The 19600-nt window shown below is 41.6% G+C and overlaps 3 protein-coding genes across 3 annotated transcripts; 1 reads left to right on the top strand and 2 right to left on the bottom strand.

The window, feature by feature from the left end:
• Window positions 1–7908: 7908 nt before the first annotated feature.
• Window positions 7909–15613, top strand: LOC115119078 (cytochrome b-245 heavy chain). Its single transcript, XM_065023649.1, has 13 exons — window positions 7909–8016; window positions 8113–8205; window positions 8813–8923; window positions 9027–9111; window positions 9234–9382; window positions 10315–10496; window positions 10722–10854; window positions 10948–11040; window positions 11269–11522; window positions 11923–12085; window positions 12549–12695; window positions 13189–13313; window positions 13468–15613. The coding sequence occupies exons 1-13, from the start codon at window positions 7972–7974 to the stop codon at window positions 13583–13585; spliced, it is 1698 nt and encodes a 565-aa protein (XP_064879721.1). The 5' UTR covers window positions 7909–7971; the 3' UTR covers window positions 13586–15613.
• LOC115119079 (dynein light chain Tctex-type 3-like) lies at window positions 14744–17665 on the bottom strand. The gene is made up of 5 exons (XM_029647819.2): window positions 17523–17665; window positions 17139–17180; window positions 16694–16817; window positions 16440–16517; window positions 14744–15979 (listed from the first exon to the last, which is right to left on the bottom strand). Exons 1-5 carry the CDS (start codon window positions 17544–17546, stop codon window positions 15903–15905), a joined length of 345 nt encoding a protein of 114 aa, XP_029503679.1. The 5' UTR covers window positions 17547–17665; the 3' UTR covers window positions 14744–15902.
• A 186-nt stretch (window positions 17666–17851) lies between these two features.
• On the bottom strand, window positions 17852–19564 carry LOC135572524 (histone H3.v1-like). Its single transcript, XM_065020630.1, has 6 exons — window positions 19488–19564; window positions 19353–19371; window positions 19034–19194; window positions 18939–18948; window positions 18654–18815; window positions 17852–18523 (listed from the first exon to the last, which is right to left on the bottom strand). The coding sequence occupies exons 1-6, from the start codon at window positions 19562–19564 to the stop codon at window positions 18287–18289; spliced, it is 666 nt and encodes a 221-aa protein (XP_064876702.1). The 3' UTR covers window positions 17852–18286.
• Between the last annotated feature and the right edge of the window lie 36 nt (window positions 19565–19600).

Raw genomic sequence — 19600 nt, 5'->3', positions numbered from 1 at the left:
TCACTCATAGTGTACAGTACTGTGAGGGTTCTAGTTCTCATCTACATGTATAGTATAAATCACTCATAGTGTACAGCACTGTGAGGGTTCTAGTTCTCATCTACATGTATAGTATAAATCACTCATAGTGTACAGTACTGTGAGGGTTCTAGTTCTCATCAACATGTATAGTATAAATCACTCATACTGTACAGTACTGTGAGGGTTCTAGTTCTCATCTACATGTATAGTATAAATCACTCATAGTGTACAGTACTGTGAGGGTTCTAGTTCTCATCTACATGTATAGTATAAATCACTCATAGTGTACAGTACTGTGAGGGTTCTAGTTCTCATCAACATGTATAGTATAAATCACTCATAGTGTACAGTACTGTGAGGGTTCTAGTTCTCATCAACATGTATAGTATAAATCACTCATACTGTACAGCACTGTGAGGGTTCTAGTTCTCATCAACATGTATAGTATAAATCACTCATACTGTACAGCACTGTGAGGGTTCTAGTTCTCATCAACATGTATAGTATAAATCACTCATAGTGTACAGTACTGTGAGGGTTCTAGTTCTCATCTACATGTATAGTATAAATCACTCATACTGTACAGTACTGTGAGGGTTCTAGTTCTCATCAACATGTATAGTATAAATCACTCATACTGTACAGCACTGTGAGGGTTCTAGTTCTCATCAACATGTATAGTATAAATCACTCATATTGTACAGTACTGTGAGGGTTCTAGTTCTCATCAACATGTATAGTATAAATCACTCATACTGTACAGTACTGTGAGGGTTCTAGTTCTCATCAACATGTATAGTATAAATCACTCATACTGTACAGCACTGTGAGGGTTCTAGTTCTCATCAACATGTATAGTATAAATCACTCATAGTGTACAGTACTGTGAGGGTTCTAGTTCTCATCAACATGTATAGTATAAATCACTCATACTGTACAGTACTGTGAGGGTTCTAGTTCTCATCAACATGTATAGTATAATCACTCATACTGTACAGTACTGTGAGGGTTCTAGTTCTCATCAACATGTATAGTATAAATCACTCATACTGTACAGTACTGTGAGGGTTCTAGTTCTCATCAACATGTATAGTATAAATCACTCATACTGTACAGTACTGTGAGGGTTCTAGTTCTCATCAACATGTATAGTATAAATCACTCATACTGTACAGTACTGTGAGGGTTCTAGTTCTCATCTACATGTATAGTATAAATCACTCATAGTGTACAGTACTGTGAGGGTTCTAGTTCTCATCAACATGTATAGTATAAATCACTCATAGTGTACAGTACTGTGAGGGTTCTAGTTCTCATCAACATGTATAGTATAAATCACTCATACTGTACAGTACTGTGAGGGTTCTAGTAGTTCTCATCAACATGTATAGTATAAATCACTCATACTGTACAGTACTGTGAGGGTTCTAGTTCTCATCAACATGTATAGTATAAATCACTCATAGTGTACAGTACTGTGAGGGTTCTAGTTCTCATCTACATGTATAGTATAAATCACTCATAGTGTACAGTACTGTGAGGGTTCTAGTTCTCATCTACATGTATAGTATAAATCACTCATAGTGTACAGTACTGTGAGGGTTCTAGTTCTCATCAACATGTATAGTATAAATCACTCATAGTGTACAGTACTGTGAGGGTTCTAGTTCTCATCAACATGTATAGTATAAATCACTCATAGTGTACAGTACTGTGAGGGTTCTAGTTCTCATCAACATGTATAGTATAAATCACTCATATTGTACAGTACTGTGAGGGTTCTAGTTCTCATCAACATGTATAGTATAAATCACTCATAGTGTACAGTACTGTGAGGGTTCTAGTTCTCATCAACATGTATAGTATAAATCACTCATACTGTACAGTACTGTGAGGGTTCTAGTTCTCATCAACATGTATAGTATAAATCACTCATACTGTACAGTACTGTGAGGGTTCTAGTTCTCATCAACATGTATAGTATAAATCACTCATACTGTACAGTACTGTGAGGGTTCTAGTTCTCATCTACATGTATAGTATAAATCACTCATAGTGTACAGTACTGTGAGGGTTCTAGTTCTCATCAACATGTATAGTATAAATCACTCATACTGTACAGTACTGTGAGGGTTCTAGTAGTTCTCATCAACATGTATAGTATAAATCACTCATACTGTACAGTACTGTGAGGGTTCTAGTTCTCATCAACATGTATAGTATAAATCACTCATACTGTACAGTACTGTGAGGGTTCTAGTTCTCATCAACATGTATAGTATAAATCACTCATACTGTACAGTACTGTGAGGGTTCTAGTTCTCATCTACATGTATAGTATAAATCACTCATAGTGTACAGTACTGTGAGGGTTCTAGTTCTCATCTACATGTATAGTATAAATCACTCATAGTGTACAGTACTGTGAGGGTTCTAGTTCTCATCTACATGTATAGTATAAATCACTCATAGTGTACAGTACTATGAGGGTTCTAGTTCTCATCTACATGTATAGTATAAATCACTCATAGTGTACAGTACTGTGAGGGTTCTAGTTCTCATCTACATGTATAGTATAAATCACTCATAGTGTACAGTACTGTGAGGGTTCTAGTTCTCATCTACATGTATAGTATAAATCACTCATAGTGTACAGTACTGTGAGGGTTCTAGTTCTCATCTACATGTATAGTATAAATCACTCATAGTGTACAGTACTGTGAGGGTTCTAGTTCTCATCAACATGTATAGTATAAATCACTCATACTGTACAGTACTGTGAGGGTTCTAGTTCTCATCTACATGTATAGTATAAATCACTCATACTGTACAGTACTGTGAGGGTTCTAGTTCTCATCAACATGTATAGTATAAATCACTCATACTGTACAGTACTGTGAGGGTTCTAGTTCTCATCAACATGTATAGTATAAATCACTCATACTGTACAGTACTGTGAGGGTTCTAGTTCTCATCAACATGTATAGTATAAATCACTCATACTGTACAGTACTGTGAGGGTTCTAGTTCTCATCAACATGTATAGTATAAATCACTCATACTGTACAGTACTGTGAGGGTTCTAGTTCTCATCAACATGTATAGTATAAATCACTCATAGTGTACAGTACTGTGAGGGTTCTAGTTCTCATCAACATGTATAGTATAATCACTCATACTGTACAGTACTGTGAGGGTTCTAGTTCTCATCAACATGTATAGTATAAATCACTCATATTGTACAGTACTGTGAGGGTTCTAGTTCTCATCTACATGTATAGTATAAATCACTCATAGTGTACAGTACTGTGAGGGTTCTAGTTCTCATCAACATGTATAGTATAATCACTCATACTGTACAGTACTGTGAGGGTTCTAGTTCTCATCAACATGTATAGTATAAATCACTCATAGTGTACAGTACTGTGAGGGTTCTAGTTCTCATCAACATGTATAGTATAATCACTCATACTGTACAGTACTGTGAGGGTTCTAGTTCTCATCAACATGTATAGTATAAATCACTCATAGTGTACAGTACTGTGAGGGTTCTAGTTCTCATCTACATGTATAGTATAAATCACTCATACTGTACAGTACTGTGAGGGTTCTAGTTCTCATCAACATGTATAGTATAACCACTCATACTGTACAGTACAGTGAGGGTTCTAGTTCTCATCAACATGTATAGTATAAATCACTCATACTGTACAGTACTGTGAGGGTTCTAGTTCTCATCAACATGTAATGTCTAATCCAACCCTGGCAGTCTTCAGGAGAAGTGTCTCCACACCCTGGCAGTCTTCAGGAGAAGTGTCTCCACACCCTGGCAGTCTCCAGGAGAAGTGTCTCCACACCCTGGCAGTCTTCAGGAGAAGTCTCTCCACACCCTGGCAGTCTCAGGAGAGTCTCTCCACACCCTGGCAGTCTTCAGGAGAAGTCTCTCCACACCCTGGCAGTCTTCAGGAGAAGTCTCTCCACACCCTGGCAGTCTCAGGAGAAGTGTCTCCACACCCTGGCATTCTCAGGAGAAGTGTCTCTACACCCTGGCAGTCTTCAGGAGAAGTGTCTCCACACCCTGGCAGTCTTCAGGAGAAGTGTCTCCACACCCTGGCAGTCTTCAGGAGAAGTCTCTCCTCATCCTGGCAGTCTTCAGGAGAAGTGTCTCTACACCCTGGCAGTCTTCAGGAGAAGTCTCTCCACACCCTGGCAGTCTTCAGGAGAAGTCTCACCACACCCTGGCAGTCTTCAGGAGAAGTGTCTCTACACCCTGGCAGTCTTCAGGAGAAGTCTCTCTACACCCTGGCAGTCTTCAGGAGAAGTCTCTCTACACCCTGGCAGTCTTCAGGAGAAGTCTCTCCACATCCTGGCAGTCTTCAGGAGAAGTGTCTCCACACCCTGCATTCATTGCATCCAGTAAGGACATCTGGTCATGTCGATGGTGGTCATAAACCTTCCACCTCCATGCAGAGAAAAAGTATGGAGGCAGGAATCGTACTGACATCCTGGGATGTGCAGCAAACCAGTCTGTGACTGCAGCAGAGTGATGGAATGGCGCATTATCCCACAGAACGAAGGTAGGGGAGTTTCTTGCCCTTCTCTCCTCCGCTGGCACAAGTCGATTATGCAGGTCATCCAGAAAATAAATGAGCCTCTCTGTTGTAGGGGCCAATAAATGGTTTGTGTAACAGCAAACCATCACAGGACAGTGCAGCACACATTGTGATGTTAGCTCCTCTCTGGCCGGTGACATCCACAGCTGCTCTCTGTCCAATCACATTTCTTCCCCTGCGGCGTGTTTTTGCCAGGTTGAATCCAGCTTCATCCACAAAGATGGATGTGTGTGCAGTTTGCCTGGCTTTCATCTCCATTACTCTCTAAAATAGAGTAAATCCACAGTTTTACAGTACTTTACATTATGCATAGCTGTGTATGTACCCTGTTTGGTTTTTGAACAGACATCTTACCTGGACATGTTGATACCGGTGTTCTTTCACACGTTCACCATTTCTCTCAAAGTGTACAGTGCTTCATCCTTATTGGATGTTTCTCTGGGACTCTACTGACGTTGTGCTGACCGTATTCACATTCCCAAAAGTGGTATTGTCTGCCAGCACTCTGTCCCGAATTTCCCGCAGTTTTATTGTATTGTTGCCCATTACCATGTCAACAATGGCAATTTCCTGCACATCTGATAATATTCTGCCTCTCCCTCCTGTGGGAGGCAACCTTTGTATCCTACTGAAAAACACAAAAAGAATCAATATATTTCAAAATGTCAGTATATGTAAAAATGTGAAAATAATGTACTGCACTGTAATATGTAGTTCAATTATCATTGAATGATGCACAACTCACCTGTTGTTTTGCCGGGAAATGTATACTATTGATGCAACGGTTGCATCTCAAGGAGAGACCATGGTTTACAACATGGTCAATAATTGTGTCTCATCTCATCAGAGACCACCGCTCTTTTCTTCCTCTCCTTTGTCCTCCACACATTCTCCTTCTCCTTGACACTCTTCTTTCCCCAACAACCTGTCTTCCTTGATCCATGTTTCCAAATTAAATCATTCCCAAGCCGTCCTCTTTTGTCTGATTGGTAACAAGACTAAAAACAGGACACTTGGGTCGGCTTTCAGCTGAAATTGCAGTCAGCTGTGTTTGGAATTATAAAATATTCTGCTGAGATGTTCTATATGCTTCAATCTGGTTACTGCAGAAATGAAAAGCATTTGCCATCATTCTGTTTTGAATGTGTTTTTAACAGTTTTGGAAACAGTGTGTTTGCATTTGAAAACATGTGCTGCAAATATATAGTTTTGAATGAGAAATGAATGTATGAATGAGTATGAATGAGAAAAGAGTTCATGGATTTCAGAGAATGTGGTCATTTGTAACGATGTGCGCTGAGAGTCAGGAAGCAAGTTGAGGGAGTGAGGGTTTTAACAAATAAACACAACATAATACAAAACAAGAAACATTAACAACGCACAAACAAGAAACAAACAGAAACAATAACGCCTGGGGAAGAAACCAAAAGGAGTGACATATAGGGAAGGTAATCAGGGAAGTGACGGAGTCCAGGTGAGTCTGATGACACGCAGGTGCGCATAACGATGGTGACAGGTGTGCGCCATACCGAGCAGCCTGGTGACCCAGAGGCCGGAGAGGGAGCACACATGACATCATTGAATGCATTTTGTGTGAAAGCAATGAAAAATGATTCACAGTTTGGTCCACATACATTTCTGTTTCGCTGACTGTGTGAAAAGTTTTGACAATGCATGTTAGCAATTGAAAAAATGTTTAATTGGGGAGGACCGGCTCGTGGTAATGGCTGGAGCTGAATCGGTGGAATAGTATCAAATACATCAAACAAACCAGGTGTTTGATTCCATTCCATTTGCTCTGATGCCATTATTATGAGCCGTCCTCCCCCCAGCAGCCTCCGCTGATTCAGAGGCTGTATTGTTTTGTTGGGCATGCGTACAAAGTCAAATACTAGTGCTTTCACGTCATAGTCTTCACAATGTTGCGCTACAGCTGGACTGAATGCTATCGCTATGGCAGACTAGTATAAGAATACAGTCAGGTAACAGCTCATAGAAGTAGGGTTACTGTAAATGAGTCTAATGACAGTCTGTTAAGTGACTCACAGTGTGACTGGCTCCAACTATATTGAGGTTTCAAAGGCAAAGAGATGATGATGAATGATTTTCTGTCCGTCCTCCATTTCCCTTTCATCAATCTGTAGAATCACATTAAGTCAATATACTATATCTTACTAGGACACACGCAGTAGACAATTCTACAGGGGTTTTGCTGAGAGGTATCAATACACAGACATTGGATGATCTAATTTTGCATCAGTTATTAACACTTCTAAATTGTGAAATGAATTAGGTCTACTTTGACCATTCCTTTTTAACGTCTTGTCCAAATGAATCAAGAACATGTACTTGTAAGAGTAGGATAAGTCCATTGAAAAACTGATGTGGTATAGCGACCTCTTGTGGTCATACGGGGCTCTCACAGGGTTGTTGTCTGCTTGAGTTAGATCAACGGCTCACCATTTGTGGCCTACTTCTTTGGAATACTTAATATTTCATGATATTTTCACTTAGTCTGACTGAAAAAGCAATGCAATCAAACTAGTTAAGCATAATGACTAGACATCATTATCTGATGTAGGTTTAGTTTGTCTTTCATATTTTATATATTTACATACATTACATACACATTTAAATATATACTTGTTTTTTTTAATGAAAAACTACATACAAGTTGATTAGAGATTTCACTTCTCCTGTGGAAATCGTTCACTTCTGCTGCATAAAAGTCACTGTGTCGCCATGGAGAGATGACTTCCTTTTGGAAGAGAAAGCGGTCCAGCCGATGGTCAAATAAAGAAAGAAAAGACTGTCATGGTGCAATACTTTGGGATGACAAAAGAGGTTGCTACATGTACTTCCCTAATGAAATAGCATGCAGTATGGGTGCATCTCATACTGAAGTGGCTTCCTTTCCTTTCCTCTTTTCCTTCATCCCAACTAGGCACACACTGGTTGAATCCACGCTGTTTCCATGTCATTTCAATGAACCAAAGTGGATTAGATGTTGAATTGACGTCTGTGCCCAGTGGGTCTGCACATATGTCGTTGGATAGAGTTGGACAGGTTAAAGCAAATACCTGATGAAGTTAATCATCATGTTGCTTTCACCTTTGCTTTATTTTCAGATCAGTACAGATGAGGAAGTTGAGAAGAAAAGAGGAAGCAGCATTAGACTATTGAGATGCACCCTCACTCACAGGGGTAGTGGTGGAAACCACATGTCCTGGTCTCTAGTCTATATAACTCAGCACATCACTGTCCCCCTTCCACTTTTCACTCTCTCTTTCTCTCACACACACACACACACACACACACACTCAATCATCATTTCACCATGGGCAACTTTGCTGCCAACGAGGGACTTTCGGTCTTTGTCATTGTAAGTCTGTCAAATTCAATTCTATAATTACTCCACATTTCTCTTTTGGGGTGTAATGTGCTACTGATCTAACCAGGTGAATTGGGTCTGTTTTAGTTGGTATGGCTGGGAATCAACGCTTACCTGTTTGTCCAGTTCTACATGAACTTCCTGACTGAGAGATGGTTCTACACACGGGTCCTTCTTGGGGTAAGTTTGAGAACCAATGTCCGTAGATTTTCTGTTTAAGAAATTATTTAAGATTTCATACTCTGCTCTTAGTGTATTAGGCATCTTGGCAACCCAGAACCAAATATGGAGTGCTGGCCTCTGGCCAACTGTTGTCATCTGTCAGCAGGGCCTGCTGTACTACATATTTAGCACGTAGACCTTTATCCTTATTTGATTTTATATTTACATGTATATTGTACAGTTAGTAGGTCATTCATATTGAATATATGTAGTCCATATTATGCCTAACCCCTCTTGTCTGACAGAGATTGAAACAAAAGAGGAATCACAAGTTGATGTGATATCTTTACTCTGTGGTTACAGCTGTGTGTATGACTGACTATGTGTTCCTCACAGGAAGCCCAGGTGGCTAAACTAAAAGTAGCAATGACCAGAAGTGAAACTGAGTCTGCACTTTACTCTACGCTCCTCTCACTCTTGCTCAGTCCCTGAGGGCCCCTTTCAATTGAAACCAGTAACCAGAAGTTAAAAAACCCCAGATTCAAACTGTAAAAAATGGTGTTGTTCGACTAATTATTCCCACTTCCTCTCCCTCTCTATCTAACCCTACTATCACTCCCCTCAGGATGCCCTCTCCTGGGCCAGGGCTCCTGCAGCCTGTCTCAACTTCAACTGTATGCTTATTCTGCTGCCAGTCTGCCGGAACCTTCTGTCCTTCCTGCGCGGCTCCATTCAGGTAACACAGACACACCCGACCCTGTTTCATTCAAATGTGTATGGGTAGTCATCTATAAATAATAGCTGTATCACATTTTTTCAAACTTTTCCTACACGTTCAGTGTTGCAGTCGCACAGCTGCTCGACAACTGGACAGAAACATCACCTTTCACAAGCTGGTAGCTTACATGATAGCATTTCACACAGGTACCCTACTCACTTAGTTTGCTTTACATTTGCCTTTGATCGTCTTCATTCGTCTTCCTTGTTCATCAAGCAGATGTCTCTGTACAGATTGTAATCTTTACTTTGCCTTTGTCCTTGCCTAGCGGTCCACATCATCGCCCACCTGTTTAACTTTGAGTGGTTCATGGGAGCCCAGCTGTACAGGAACAGCAGCTCTCTGCCCTTTGTGCTGTCCCAGATTGGCACCGGAGACAATGCCTCCTACCTAAACCCCATCAGGACTGACCAGACCGTGAGTATTCTATTAGCTACAGATTTTCATTGTTCATTATGTCTATGACTACCTAGGACACTGTGTTCATTATGTCTATGACTGCCTAGGACACTGTGTTCATTATGTCTATGACTACCTAGGACACTGTGTTCATTATGTCTATGACTGCCGGGGACACATTGTTCATTATGTCTGTCACTGCCTAGGACACTGTGTTCATTATGTTTATAACTGCCTAGGACACTGTGTTCATTATGTTTATAACTGCCTAGGACACTGTGTTCATTATGTTTATAACTGCCTAGGACACTGTTCATTATGTTTATAACTGCCTAGGACACTGTGTTCATTATGTTGATAACTGTCTAGGACACTGTGTTCATTATGTTTATAACTGCCTAGGACACTGTGTTCATTATGTTGATAACTGTCTAGGACACTGTGTTCATTATGTTTATGACTGCCTAGGACACGCTCTAATGTAGTGCTATAAAGGCTTTAGGAATGCATAATGTGTAACAGAGTATTCTGTATTTAATGTAGCTACGTCAAGAGGTCAGTTCTGACCAAGGACAGAATGTTGACAATTGATAGCAGATTATGACAGAGAGGAATCTCCCAGCATAGAAATAGAATGAATAGAATGATCATGTATTTCTATGTTCCTCAGCCCATAACACACTATGACTCCTTCATTACTCATTGGCTGCCTCCTCTGAACAGAGAAATATAATATATGAATAAAACAGATCGTAAAATGGTCAGCAAATGTCCCACTTCTTGTAATATTAAAGCAAGTTCATTATGCTAAGTCAGAAGGAAGCATTTCTGAACATTACCGACTTCCCTAAATAGGTTGAGCAGATAGTCCCAAACACAGCCTCCACACTCCCTCCGAGGCAACAACATGACTGCATTACTCTGAAATCCCCCTTCTCTGATTGGGTCAGAACCCAACCATAGTGATGTTCACTACCATCGCGGGGTTAACGGGCGTGGTCATCACCTTGGCCCTCATCCTCATCATTACATCATCCATGGAGGTCATCCGCAGGTCATACTTCGAGGTTTTCTGGTACACCCATCACCTCTTCATCATCTTCTTCATCGGACTCGTCTTCCACGGCTTCGGGTGAGTCAGTTAAAACTCACAAAAATGTGTGCACATTCATTGTTTCTCCATAATACCCCGTTTGAGTCAGTTGAACATTTACCTACAGAGACATAACATATTATTAGCCTCATTTTAAGATATTAAAAGGGTTCATACATGCTTATAACAAGTAATATAAGTGTTATACCTGCAGGTAAAGCCCTACCGTTTTATTTTAAATCTCTCTAAAACGATTTGCCACAGGCGAATTGTCCGAGGGCAGACCGCTACAAGTCTCCTGGAGAACAAGCCATCGCAGTGTGCAGATCAGTTTGAGTCATGGGGAATGAACGGGACCTTCTGCCCTAAGCCAGAGTTTGCTGGGAACCCTCCTATGGTGAGCTATGACAGCTTGTTTTTCTTTTTACATGACTTAAGTGTGCTGCTTCTTTTTTGTAAAGAACATTTTCTCTGTCGGTTTCCTCTTCAGACATGGAAGTGGGTGGTGGGGCCTATGATCTTGTATGTGTGTGAGAGACTGGTCCGATTCTACCGCTCCCAACAGAAGGTGGTCATCACCAAGGTCAGTGCTGTACTTCAAGACAGCTTGTACACTCCCAACAGGCAATTTCTCTAACGGACCATTTCTTTTAGATTTAAAGCCAGCGTGATTGAGACAGTCGTCCTTGTTAGAAGGCAGCCCTGGCCAAGAACCAGAATCATGCGCTATGCAGTTCACGTCTACTCATCCAACAGTTAGTTGTCTCTTTTGGACTCCATCTTGTTTTTCTCCCGTCCTTCTCCACTCCAGGTGGTGATGCACCCGTCCAAGACCCTGGAGCTCCAGATGAAGAGGAAGGGCTTCAGCATGGAGGTGGGCCAGTACGTCTTCATGCAGTGTCCCTGCGTCTCCCAGCTGGAGTGGCATCCCTTCACCCTCACCTCCGCCCCCGAGGAGGATCACTTCAGCGTCCACATCCGTATCGTGGGCGACTGGACCCAGGGCCTGTACGAGGCCTGTGGGGGGGACAAAAACGAGACCCAGGAGGCATGGAAACTGCCCAAGTATGTGCTTGAATGCAGAGCTAACATTTTCTACGACCCCGTCCCCTTAACTAATCTTCGGTTAAATATCCATTAGGTTGAATGTCAATTAGGTTTTTGTACTGCTATTTCTGCACTTCATGTCCCTACTTGACATCATAGTATAGTTAGTGGGCTGTCATTTAGAATGTGACCAAGGGGTAGTAGTGTTTTCTTTGTACTGTGAAATAACGGTGAGGGGAAGTGCCACAAGAGAGGAAACGTGGTTTTCAGCAGTAGTTCATTTCAATAATCGCAACATTGTGTAAGTGTTTAACCAGAAAGTATCCAGTATATTAGATCCTGTCATGTTTTTACCATATAAATGTAATTAGAAGACTTTTAAACTGTTATATGACTGTAACTCTCTCCCTGGATGCAGAATGGCGATAGATGGCCCGTTTGGTACGGCCAGTGAGGACGTGTTCGGCTATGAGGTGGTCATGCTGGTGGGTGCTGGCATCGGGGTCACCCCCTTCGCCTCCGTCCTCAAGTCAGTGTGGTACAAACACATCCAGGAGAACCAGAACGTCTTCACCAAGAAAGTGAGAGAGGGGCTCTGTCTGTCTGGTTTATTGTCTTTCTAAATTGCAGTGTAGGGTACTTCCCCATTTCATTCCACCAATGTTTCAACTAAAATGTTCTTCATTGCATTGTGATTTGCTTTTCTATTTCATTTCATCAAGTGAGGGAAAATCTCACTGCTATGAGTGCAATGTTAATTTATTTCAACGTTGACGTCGTTCTTTTAGGCTGCTCTTTACTTCTTGTTATATGTCCAATTTGTGATTCAAAATTCAAAAGGCACTCGCACATCTGAGCTATCTTTGTTGCAGGTGCACGGTAACAGTTGAATAAGATGAGGAAAAAGGAGAAACCCGCACACTGCTCTTGATAGTATCACTGCTCTTTATTAAGCTTCACGCTGCGGCCTCAAGGCCTTCGTCAGAGCTTTGTTTTGTCCAATATGTGAAACGGACAATCTTTCTTCCATCTCCTCGATGCCAGATCTACTTCTATTGGCTGTGTCCTGAGACCCAGGCGTTTGAGTGGTTTGCTGACCTGCTGCAGTCTCTGGAGGGACAGATGACAGAGAAAGGCATGGTGGACTTCCTCAGCTACAACATCTACCTGACCCGCTGGAAAGAGACCGAGGTCAGCACACCACACTTTTCAGCAGGGGCGCACCTTTGGTTTTAGAAGCAGGGGGGACATCTTTAAAAAATGTATATATATCCAGTCGGAAAAAACACTCCAAACACTCCAACCAGCCTACCCGACCGCTCGGAGATGTCCGCATGGTCCTAAAGCACACCTTCGCCACATTTTGTATCACATTCCAATGATAAAACTGTGTGGACAAAAATCCAATTTCAGAATGTGGTCCTCCCCCCGTCCCCAGAGAAAGTTATGCCCCTGCTTTTCAGAGTAATACTGAAGAGAACTAACATTTTCTTAAACTCAAAAGACACATCGATGTACAGATACACAGCACTAACACACACATATTTATGTTGTATGTACAAGGATGAAAGCTAAAAAATCTGCGTTGTCTCAAACTGAATAACTATTGCCCATAGATGAGAGTGGGACAATGCATAATCACAAAATGAATCTCAAAAAGTGTTATTTTTTATTTTTACAAAAGGCTGCTCACTTCAGAGTTCACCATGAGGCAGAGAATGACCCTATCACAGGGCTGAAGCAGAAGACTCTGTATGGGAAACCTAACTGGGACAATGAGTTTACTACTATTGGGACAAAGCATCCAGAGTGAGTGCCTTTCAGCCTCTTCTAATCCAAATTACAGCCAACAGAAATGGCATATTCCAGAGACACATGAGTTAGATGTACTTAGATTGTAAAATGTGTTACATGTATAGTTCACAACTTGTGGACTATTCGTAATTAATGTGTGTGTGTCCAGGAAAAAAGTAGGAGTGTTCCTGTGCGGTCCCACCCAGCTGGCTGACGTCTTGGAGAAGCAGTGCCTGTCTCACTCTGAGGCTGGTGTCAAGTTCATCTTCAACAAGGAAAACTTCTGAGACCCCAACACCACTCCAAGAGTACCAATTATTCATACTTTATCAAAGTTAGCTTTCAATATTGCCCAGACCCAGAGTATCCTCTGGCTTGTAAGCCGTTTCACATTCCTAAACTGTTGTGTTGTTATCCCCAACATAAACAATCAATGGTTTTTATATGGATTCTTTGGGTGAATCACATTTTTTTTTAAACTTAAGTGCCCTTATCTCACACAAGTTCATCAGATCATAGCAACAAAAATGTAAGTAAACTTCACTGTTCTAATCATGACCTTCCACACCCCTCCTCAGTGACATTTCACAATGGGTTTCTTGCACAAATCTGTGAAGAAATGACCAAACCTACCCGCATTTACCACAGAGGCTAGAACGTTATTCTTGTTCTGCAATACAACATGCAAACACAGAAACTCTAGTGTCAAAACTCTCTAGTTCCACTTCCTCCTGTTTCTGGTGTTGTATTTACAAGTTTGTATAAGCAAAATAATATGCATAAAGTTTACTTCATTTAAAATCATATTTTCTTTTCACTGCACCGGGGATAGTCTACCAGACATTTAGCCTTTGCAGCTTTCTTCAGTGTGTAGGTACAGCAAACGTTTGTCTAAAATGAAAATGAGCAGCAACAAAAAGCTGTTTGGGATGTGATATTCTAGTTATCCCAGCTGCAACTTCTCCTGCTGGACTCAATAGCAGCTGTTTGGGATGTGATATTCTAGTTATCCCAGCTGCAGCTTCTCCTGCTGGACTCAATAGCAGCTGTTTGGGATGTGATATTCTAGTTATCCCAGCTGCAGCTTCTCCTGCTGGACTCAATAGCAGCTGTTTGGGATGTGATATTCTAGTTATCCCAGCTGCAGCTTCTCCTGCTGGACTCAATAGCAGCTGAGAGTTTCTGTAGGCTGGCCAAGTGAGTGATACATTTCAGCGACCAGTGAGCACACAGACACTGAGTCAGTCCTATGTGTGTACATGGAGTTCAGCGTCTCTTTTTACTGAGGTCACAGTCAAATAAAGCTAAAGTGCTGGTGAGGAAAAGTCTTGCAGCGTGTGACTGATCAACTAGAATGCATAAAGTATTGTGATAACGCTTGGCTAGAGTTGTTCTGCATGGTGTTGTATTTGTGCTACTTGATAAGTTATACACGGACATCATAAAAAGGTTTAATTTGAACGTTTAATGACATTCAGCTATGGGTCCTACAGTCTATTGATGGCACCTTCCACCCCACAAAATTGCAGGCATATTTCTATGGAACTTGTTATTTTATTCTTCATTTGTTTAAACAATGATTGCAACTTGAAATCGTGTCTGTATACAATATCCTGTGATCGGTTTACATAGCATTTCCTAAAGCAAGTTCATCTGATCTGTGATGTAAAATAATGTACATAATAAACACTGCTTTTCCTCACCCTATATCAAGGAAGTGGGACAACAGGACAAATATAAGCACCCACCAAAATGATTATTTATTCATTATAAGTAAAGCCAACATTATAGTTGGAACATTGGTATCGTAAGGTAGTAGCTTCGAAGACAAGCTGTCATAATAGGAAGATTTCAACTGATGCATTTAAAGTCAATGAATAAAGTGTCTTCAGGGTAGACAGCATTTCAGCCCATCCAGAGCATTTCAATAGATGCATTAAATAAGTCAATGGAACGCAGACCGTGGGGATTGAAGGACGCAGGATTGGCACACATTCAACAAATCTGATCTAACAAAGTAGATATTTGTCAAATCCATTATGATTGATGTATTGTAACGGGCCCACAATGTGGTTACTAAAGTTCGATGTGGATTTATTTGGCTGTTTTCACTGCATAACATTTAGAAGTTGTCCCGTTTCAGGTTTAGAAGAAGTGACCGCTAAATGCTAACTCCCATTCCTATAAGCTGGTAGCATAGCTAGCATACAGAAATCAGTGGTGGTCGTCAGTCCGTTTTTCTTCTTCTAGTATTACATTGTTTTTGATTATTGCATTGTTGGGTTTTGAGTTTGCAATAAAGGCATTTCACTGTACTTGTGCATGTGACATAAAAAATGTGACTCGATGACATGATCATGTCTTGTCAAATATACAAATAACCACATTTTTCTGGAGGGTAATTAGGAGAGTCGGGATCTTTCCTACACGCATTTCCATTGTTTTGGTCGAGTTCCATTGACCCCTTTACCACATCTATAGCCGTATCGCTGCTTGTCCCATTCAGCATAGAATGTACAGTGAGCTACTGATGACTGAATACCTCCCCTGCAGGATGGGTGAAGCATTGCACCTTCTATAAGCAGTATCAGGGTTGGTCCTGGTCTAGGGGGTTAAGGCCACAGCAAACACACTGACCACACAGTACATGGTGCGGTTCTCCCATTTCACTGTGCAGCTCCCTGAGAGAAAGGAACAGACAGTGCATGAGTCAGTTTGATAAGCAGTGTTTCCTAGGCAGCTGGGGAGGGCTGGTTTAGTGAAGAGACATGTGGTTCCCACCCCAAAGTGCCCCATGTCATGATGACACCTGTTTTGTTGAATGAAAGAAGATTTGAGATAGACAAGATGGCGACATACACATTGACGATTACTTGGAGTACATTTTTTTATTTTTAATGACGGCGCATTTTCTAAATTAAAACACCACCTGCCACTGGACATAATATACATGTTTGGCTGAATCAAGAATGAAGTATTACCAACTTAAGGTCATAAAAAATTCTCTGTGCTACCAAACAGTACTTAACCTGTAACTCCCAGTAATCGATACCAAAAATCTTTGGTTAAATATCATTATCTGGTGTAAGATTTTGTAACTAGGAAACCCTTTGAATTGAGCAGTGGTGACTGTTATCTTACCATCAGTAACAGTGTCCCAGTAGCAGGAGTTAGCTGTGTGGAGACCAGCACCACTCTTCTGCATGACAGCACAGCTAACTGTAGAGAGAGGAACAGGCAGGGGTCAAATTATGATCATCGTTAACAAAATATCAGTAAGCAATTGTGTTTTTTTCACATATTTTTCACCATTGGCACCATACAATAAGTTTGCATGCTGGATTTACAGTAAAATTAACACGTCTGTGTTCAATAGGAGAAGAAGGCAGCCATACCAATGTACTTGTATGACTTAGTCTGTTTGACCAGCAGGGTGAGGGCTTGCTCCACAATCTTGGCTGTCCACTGGTTCACAGTGTCCTGCCTGTAGCTCTCTTCTCCAATGATACTCTGAATACACTGCAAGACAGACAGTTTGGACACAGACACACATCTGAGAAGGCTGGCCCCTTTAGGCATGTGGGGAGAGCATGGGACCTGATGTGAACAGTGCTGTATTCAGAGTCACGTCTATACTGGGGATATGAGTGTTTGTCTTGAGTAACCAGGGGACAAACAGACTGCGAGACTGGATACTGTTTCACATGATACCTCACTGTCAATTTACACTTAGTAATAGCTAGCTAAATCTATATTTCAGAATCCATCTTAAATATCCATATTCCCATTTGGTTATTCAAACGTATTGATGCTGAATCAATAGATAACGTTAGTTGTTACCTCTTTCACGGAGTTACTGGCCTCTTCAGAGTTGAAAGAGCCCTAGAAACAATGATGTGTCAGACTTGCACTGGCATCTCTTCAACTCATCACACCTTTCACTGCAGTTAGAATGGTCAAAACTCTAGGACTAAAACTGAAATGCAGTAATATCAAGGTAGTTCGGTAAATGCTGTAACGCAGAGATCGTCTAGGTAGTTTAAACTTTAAACAGTATCTAGCTAGTTGTCTTTTCCACTGTAATTCTATGGCTATTTGGCTAGCTAAGAAGATAACTCGGCTAGCTAAAAGGCGTTGTTGTGCCAGCCAGTTAGCTAGCTATCTACATTTTGGATTTCATACTCAAGAGTATAGCAACGAAATAGTTGGTAGCATATTCAGTACCTCTTCACCAGAAAATTCCTCCATCCTCGCCTTCTTAAAAGTGATAGAAATAGATGCTTTTCCAGTGAAAATCTGCTTAATAAATGTTTGAGATTTCCTGTTTGCCGTCACAGGTGGTTAACGAGTGGAGGGAAGCAGGTCACAGCCCCAAGAAATGACCTGAGGTTCTGTGAACACTGCCACCTAGCGGGCGAGCCTTAAAATAACACAGGATTAAAGAGGACGGCGCTTTCCAGCAATCTCGTTGGATTAAAGTGAACAATTATCAAAGCTTTCACATAAAGTTGTTTTACTAGTATCCAAATCATGAGATGATTGTCACACCAGAACCAAGTTCAAACGGTTTATGAGACGATGAAAATAACATATCAGAACACACACAAATGTCATATTTCCCTGAAAAACACACAATAAGGTTACATTTAAAGTGCAATTGTGCATTTGGGATATTTCAGTCAGCAATAAATAGTATATCCTCACAGTTTATAACACACAACTACGTTATAAAAGCACAATCAAAACACACTGTGGTTAACTAAAGACATTTTTGTGCACGTTAAATACAAGTATACACATTTATAATACATGTTTCGTATATGGGAAGTATGGGAACTGAATGTCAATAAATAGGTCACTTTGTGAGAAGTTCGCTAGTGTTCAAAGTGGAGTGGTTGTTTGTTGTGTACAGTCAATGTGCATCCTCTTCAAGGGTTTATTGGTTGTTGGCGCTGCCAGTCCAGTTCTCCAACACCCAATGAGTGGCGTCACAGTAGGGTGCAGGTGGTAGAGCGGGCACCTCTACCACCAGAGTCCGAGGGTGCTCTCAGAGGGGGCTGCGCACCACTAGCGCTGGTCCCTGAAGGATCTCTGTTCTCCAGCCCTGCAGAGGGACCCTTGGCACTGGCAGGCAGCTCCCCCATGCCGGTGCCCCCCTCTACTGGGGCTTCCGCACTGTCCTCTGTCTGCTTGGCTTTGGAGGACAGGCGTTTGAACAGCAACAGCTGAGGGCAGTAGAGAGGAGAGAACACAGTGAGATCTGACCTACTCAATCACTGACGATCACAGAGCTTTATGACGTGGTTTTCTGTTGTTTAGCTTATGCCTCTTTGTTCCAATGACTTTCTGTCATACCTTTCTGTTGGTCCTTGGTTGGTTCTTGGGTTTCTCCTCTGTTGTTCGATTCTGCAGCTGAGTGCTGGATGCAGAGCTCTCCTCTGTCAGAGCCAAAGGACTGGGCTGACCTGAGTCCTCTGCAACTATACACAACAGACACTTCATGATAATCCATCCACCCTTAGCACAGAAACAGTAAAGCATTAACCACATACATAGTTCAAGACAAAGTTCACCTGTCTGTCAGACATTTCAGAAAATCTCTTTTATGCTCACCGTCTGGGAGAGTTTCTTCTTTCACACCCTCTGGTCCCTAGAAAGAGGGAATTCTGTTTTAGAAGTTAACAAACATACAGGTCCTAGACCTGTAGATTAGGGTCATCGGTAGGGTAGCGTACCTGGAGGGTTCTGCTGTGGACTGGCTCTGACCCTGTAATGATTGTCCCTCCATGTCCTCAGATTTCTCTTTCTCCTCTGCTTTGTTGTTCTCCTCCTCCTCTTCTTCCTCCTCCTCTTCATCATCATCATTATGTCCTTCCCCCTCTTCAGCTCTTAAATCCTGCAAAAAGGGATGAGAATGAGTGGGGCAGACTGGTTAAAATAAGCAATAGTAAGTTAGGTAACAGATACAACTTAGTCACAGGGGAGAAACTGCACACTGGCGCACACACACACACACACACACACACACACACACACACACACACACACACACACCCACGAGGGAGAGTCGGCACTAAAGAGATGTGAGGAAGACTAGAGGTGGGAGCTTCACATTGGATATGGATAGTGGAGTCACAACAGGGAGCTAAGGGATTACAGACAGGGATAAAGGAAGAAAGGGGATCCCACCTGCCACTGGAACAGTTTAATGCAAACAGCACTATGTATTCATGTGTAGAGAATGTGTTCAACACAAATGATATCATACGTGGTGGGACTAGTTCTTGACACTGATTTTGATA

This window comes from Oncorhynchus nerka, linkage group LG2 (assembly GCF_034236695.1).
Source record: "Oncorhynchus nerka isolate Pitt River linkage group LG2, Oner_Uvic_2.0, whole genome shotgun sequence".
Taxonomy (NCBI): domain Eukaryota; kingdom Metazoa; phylum Chordata; class Actinopteri; order Salmoniformes; family Salmonidae; genus Oncorhynchus; species Oncorhynchus nerka.
This window is presented reverse-complemented; position numbering and strand designations above follow the sequence as displayed.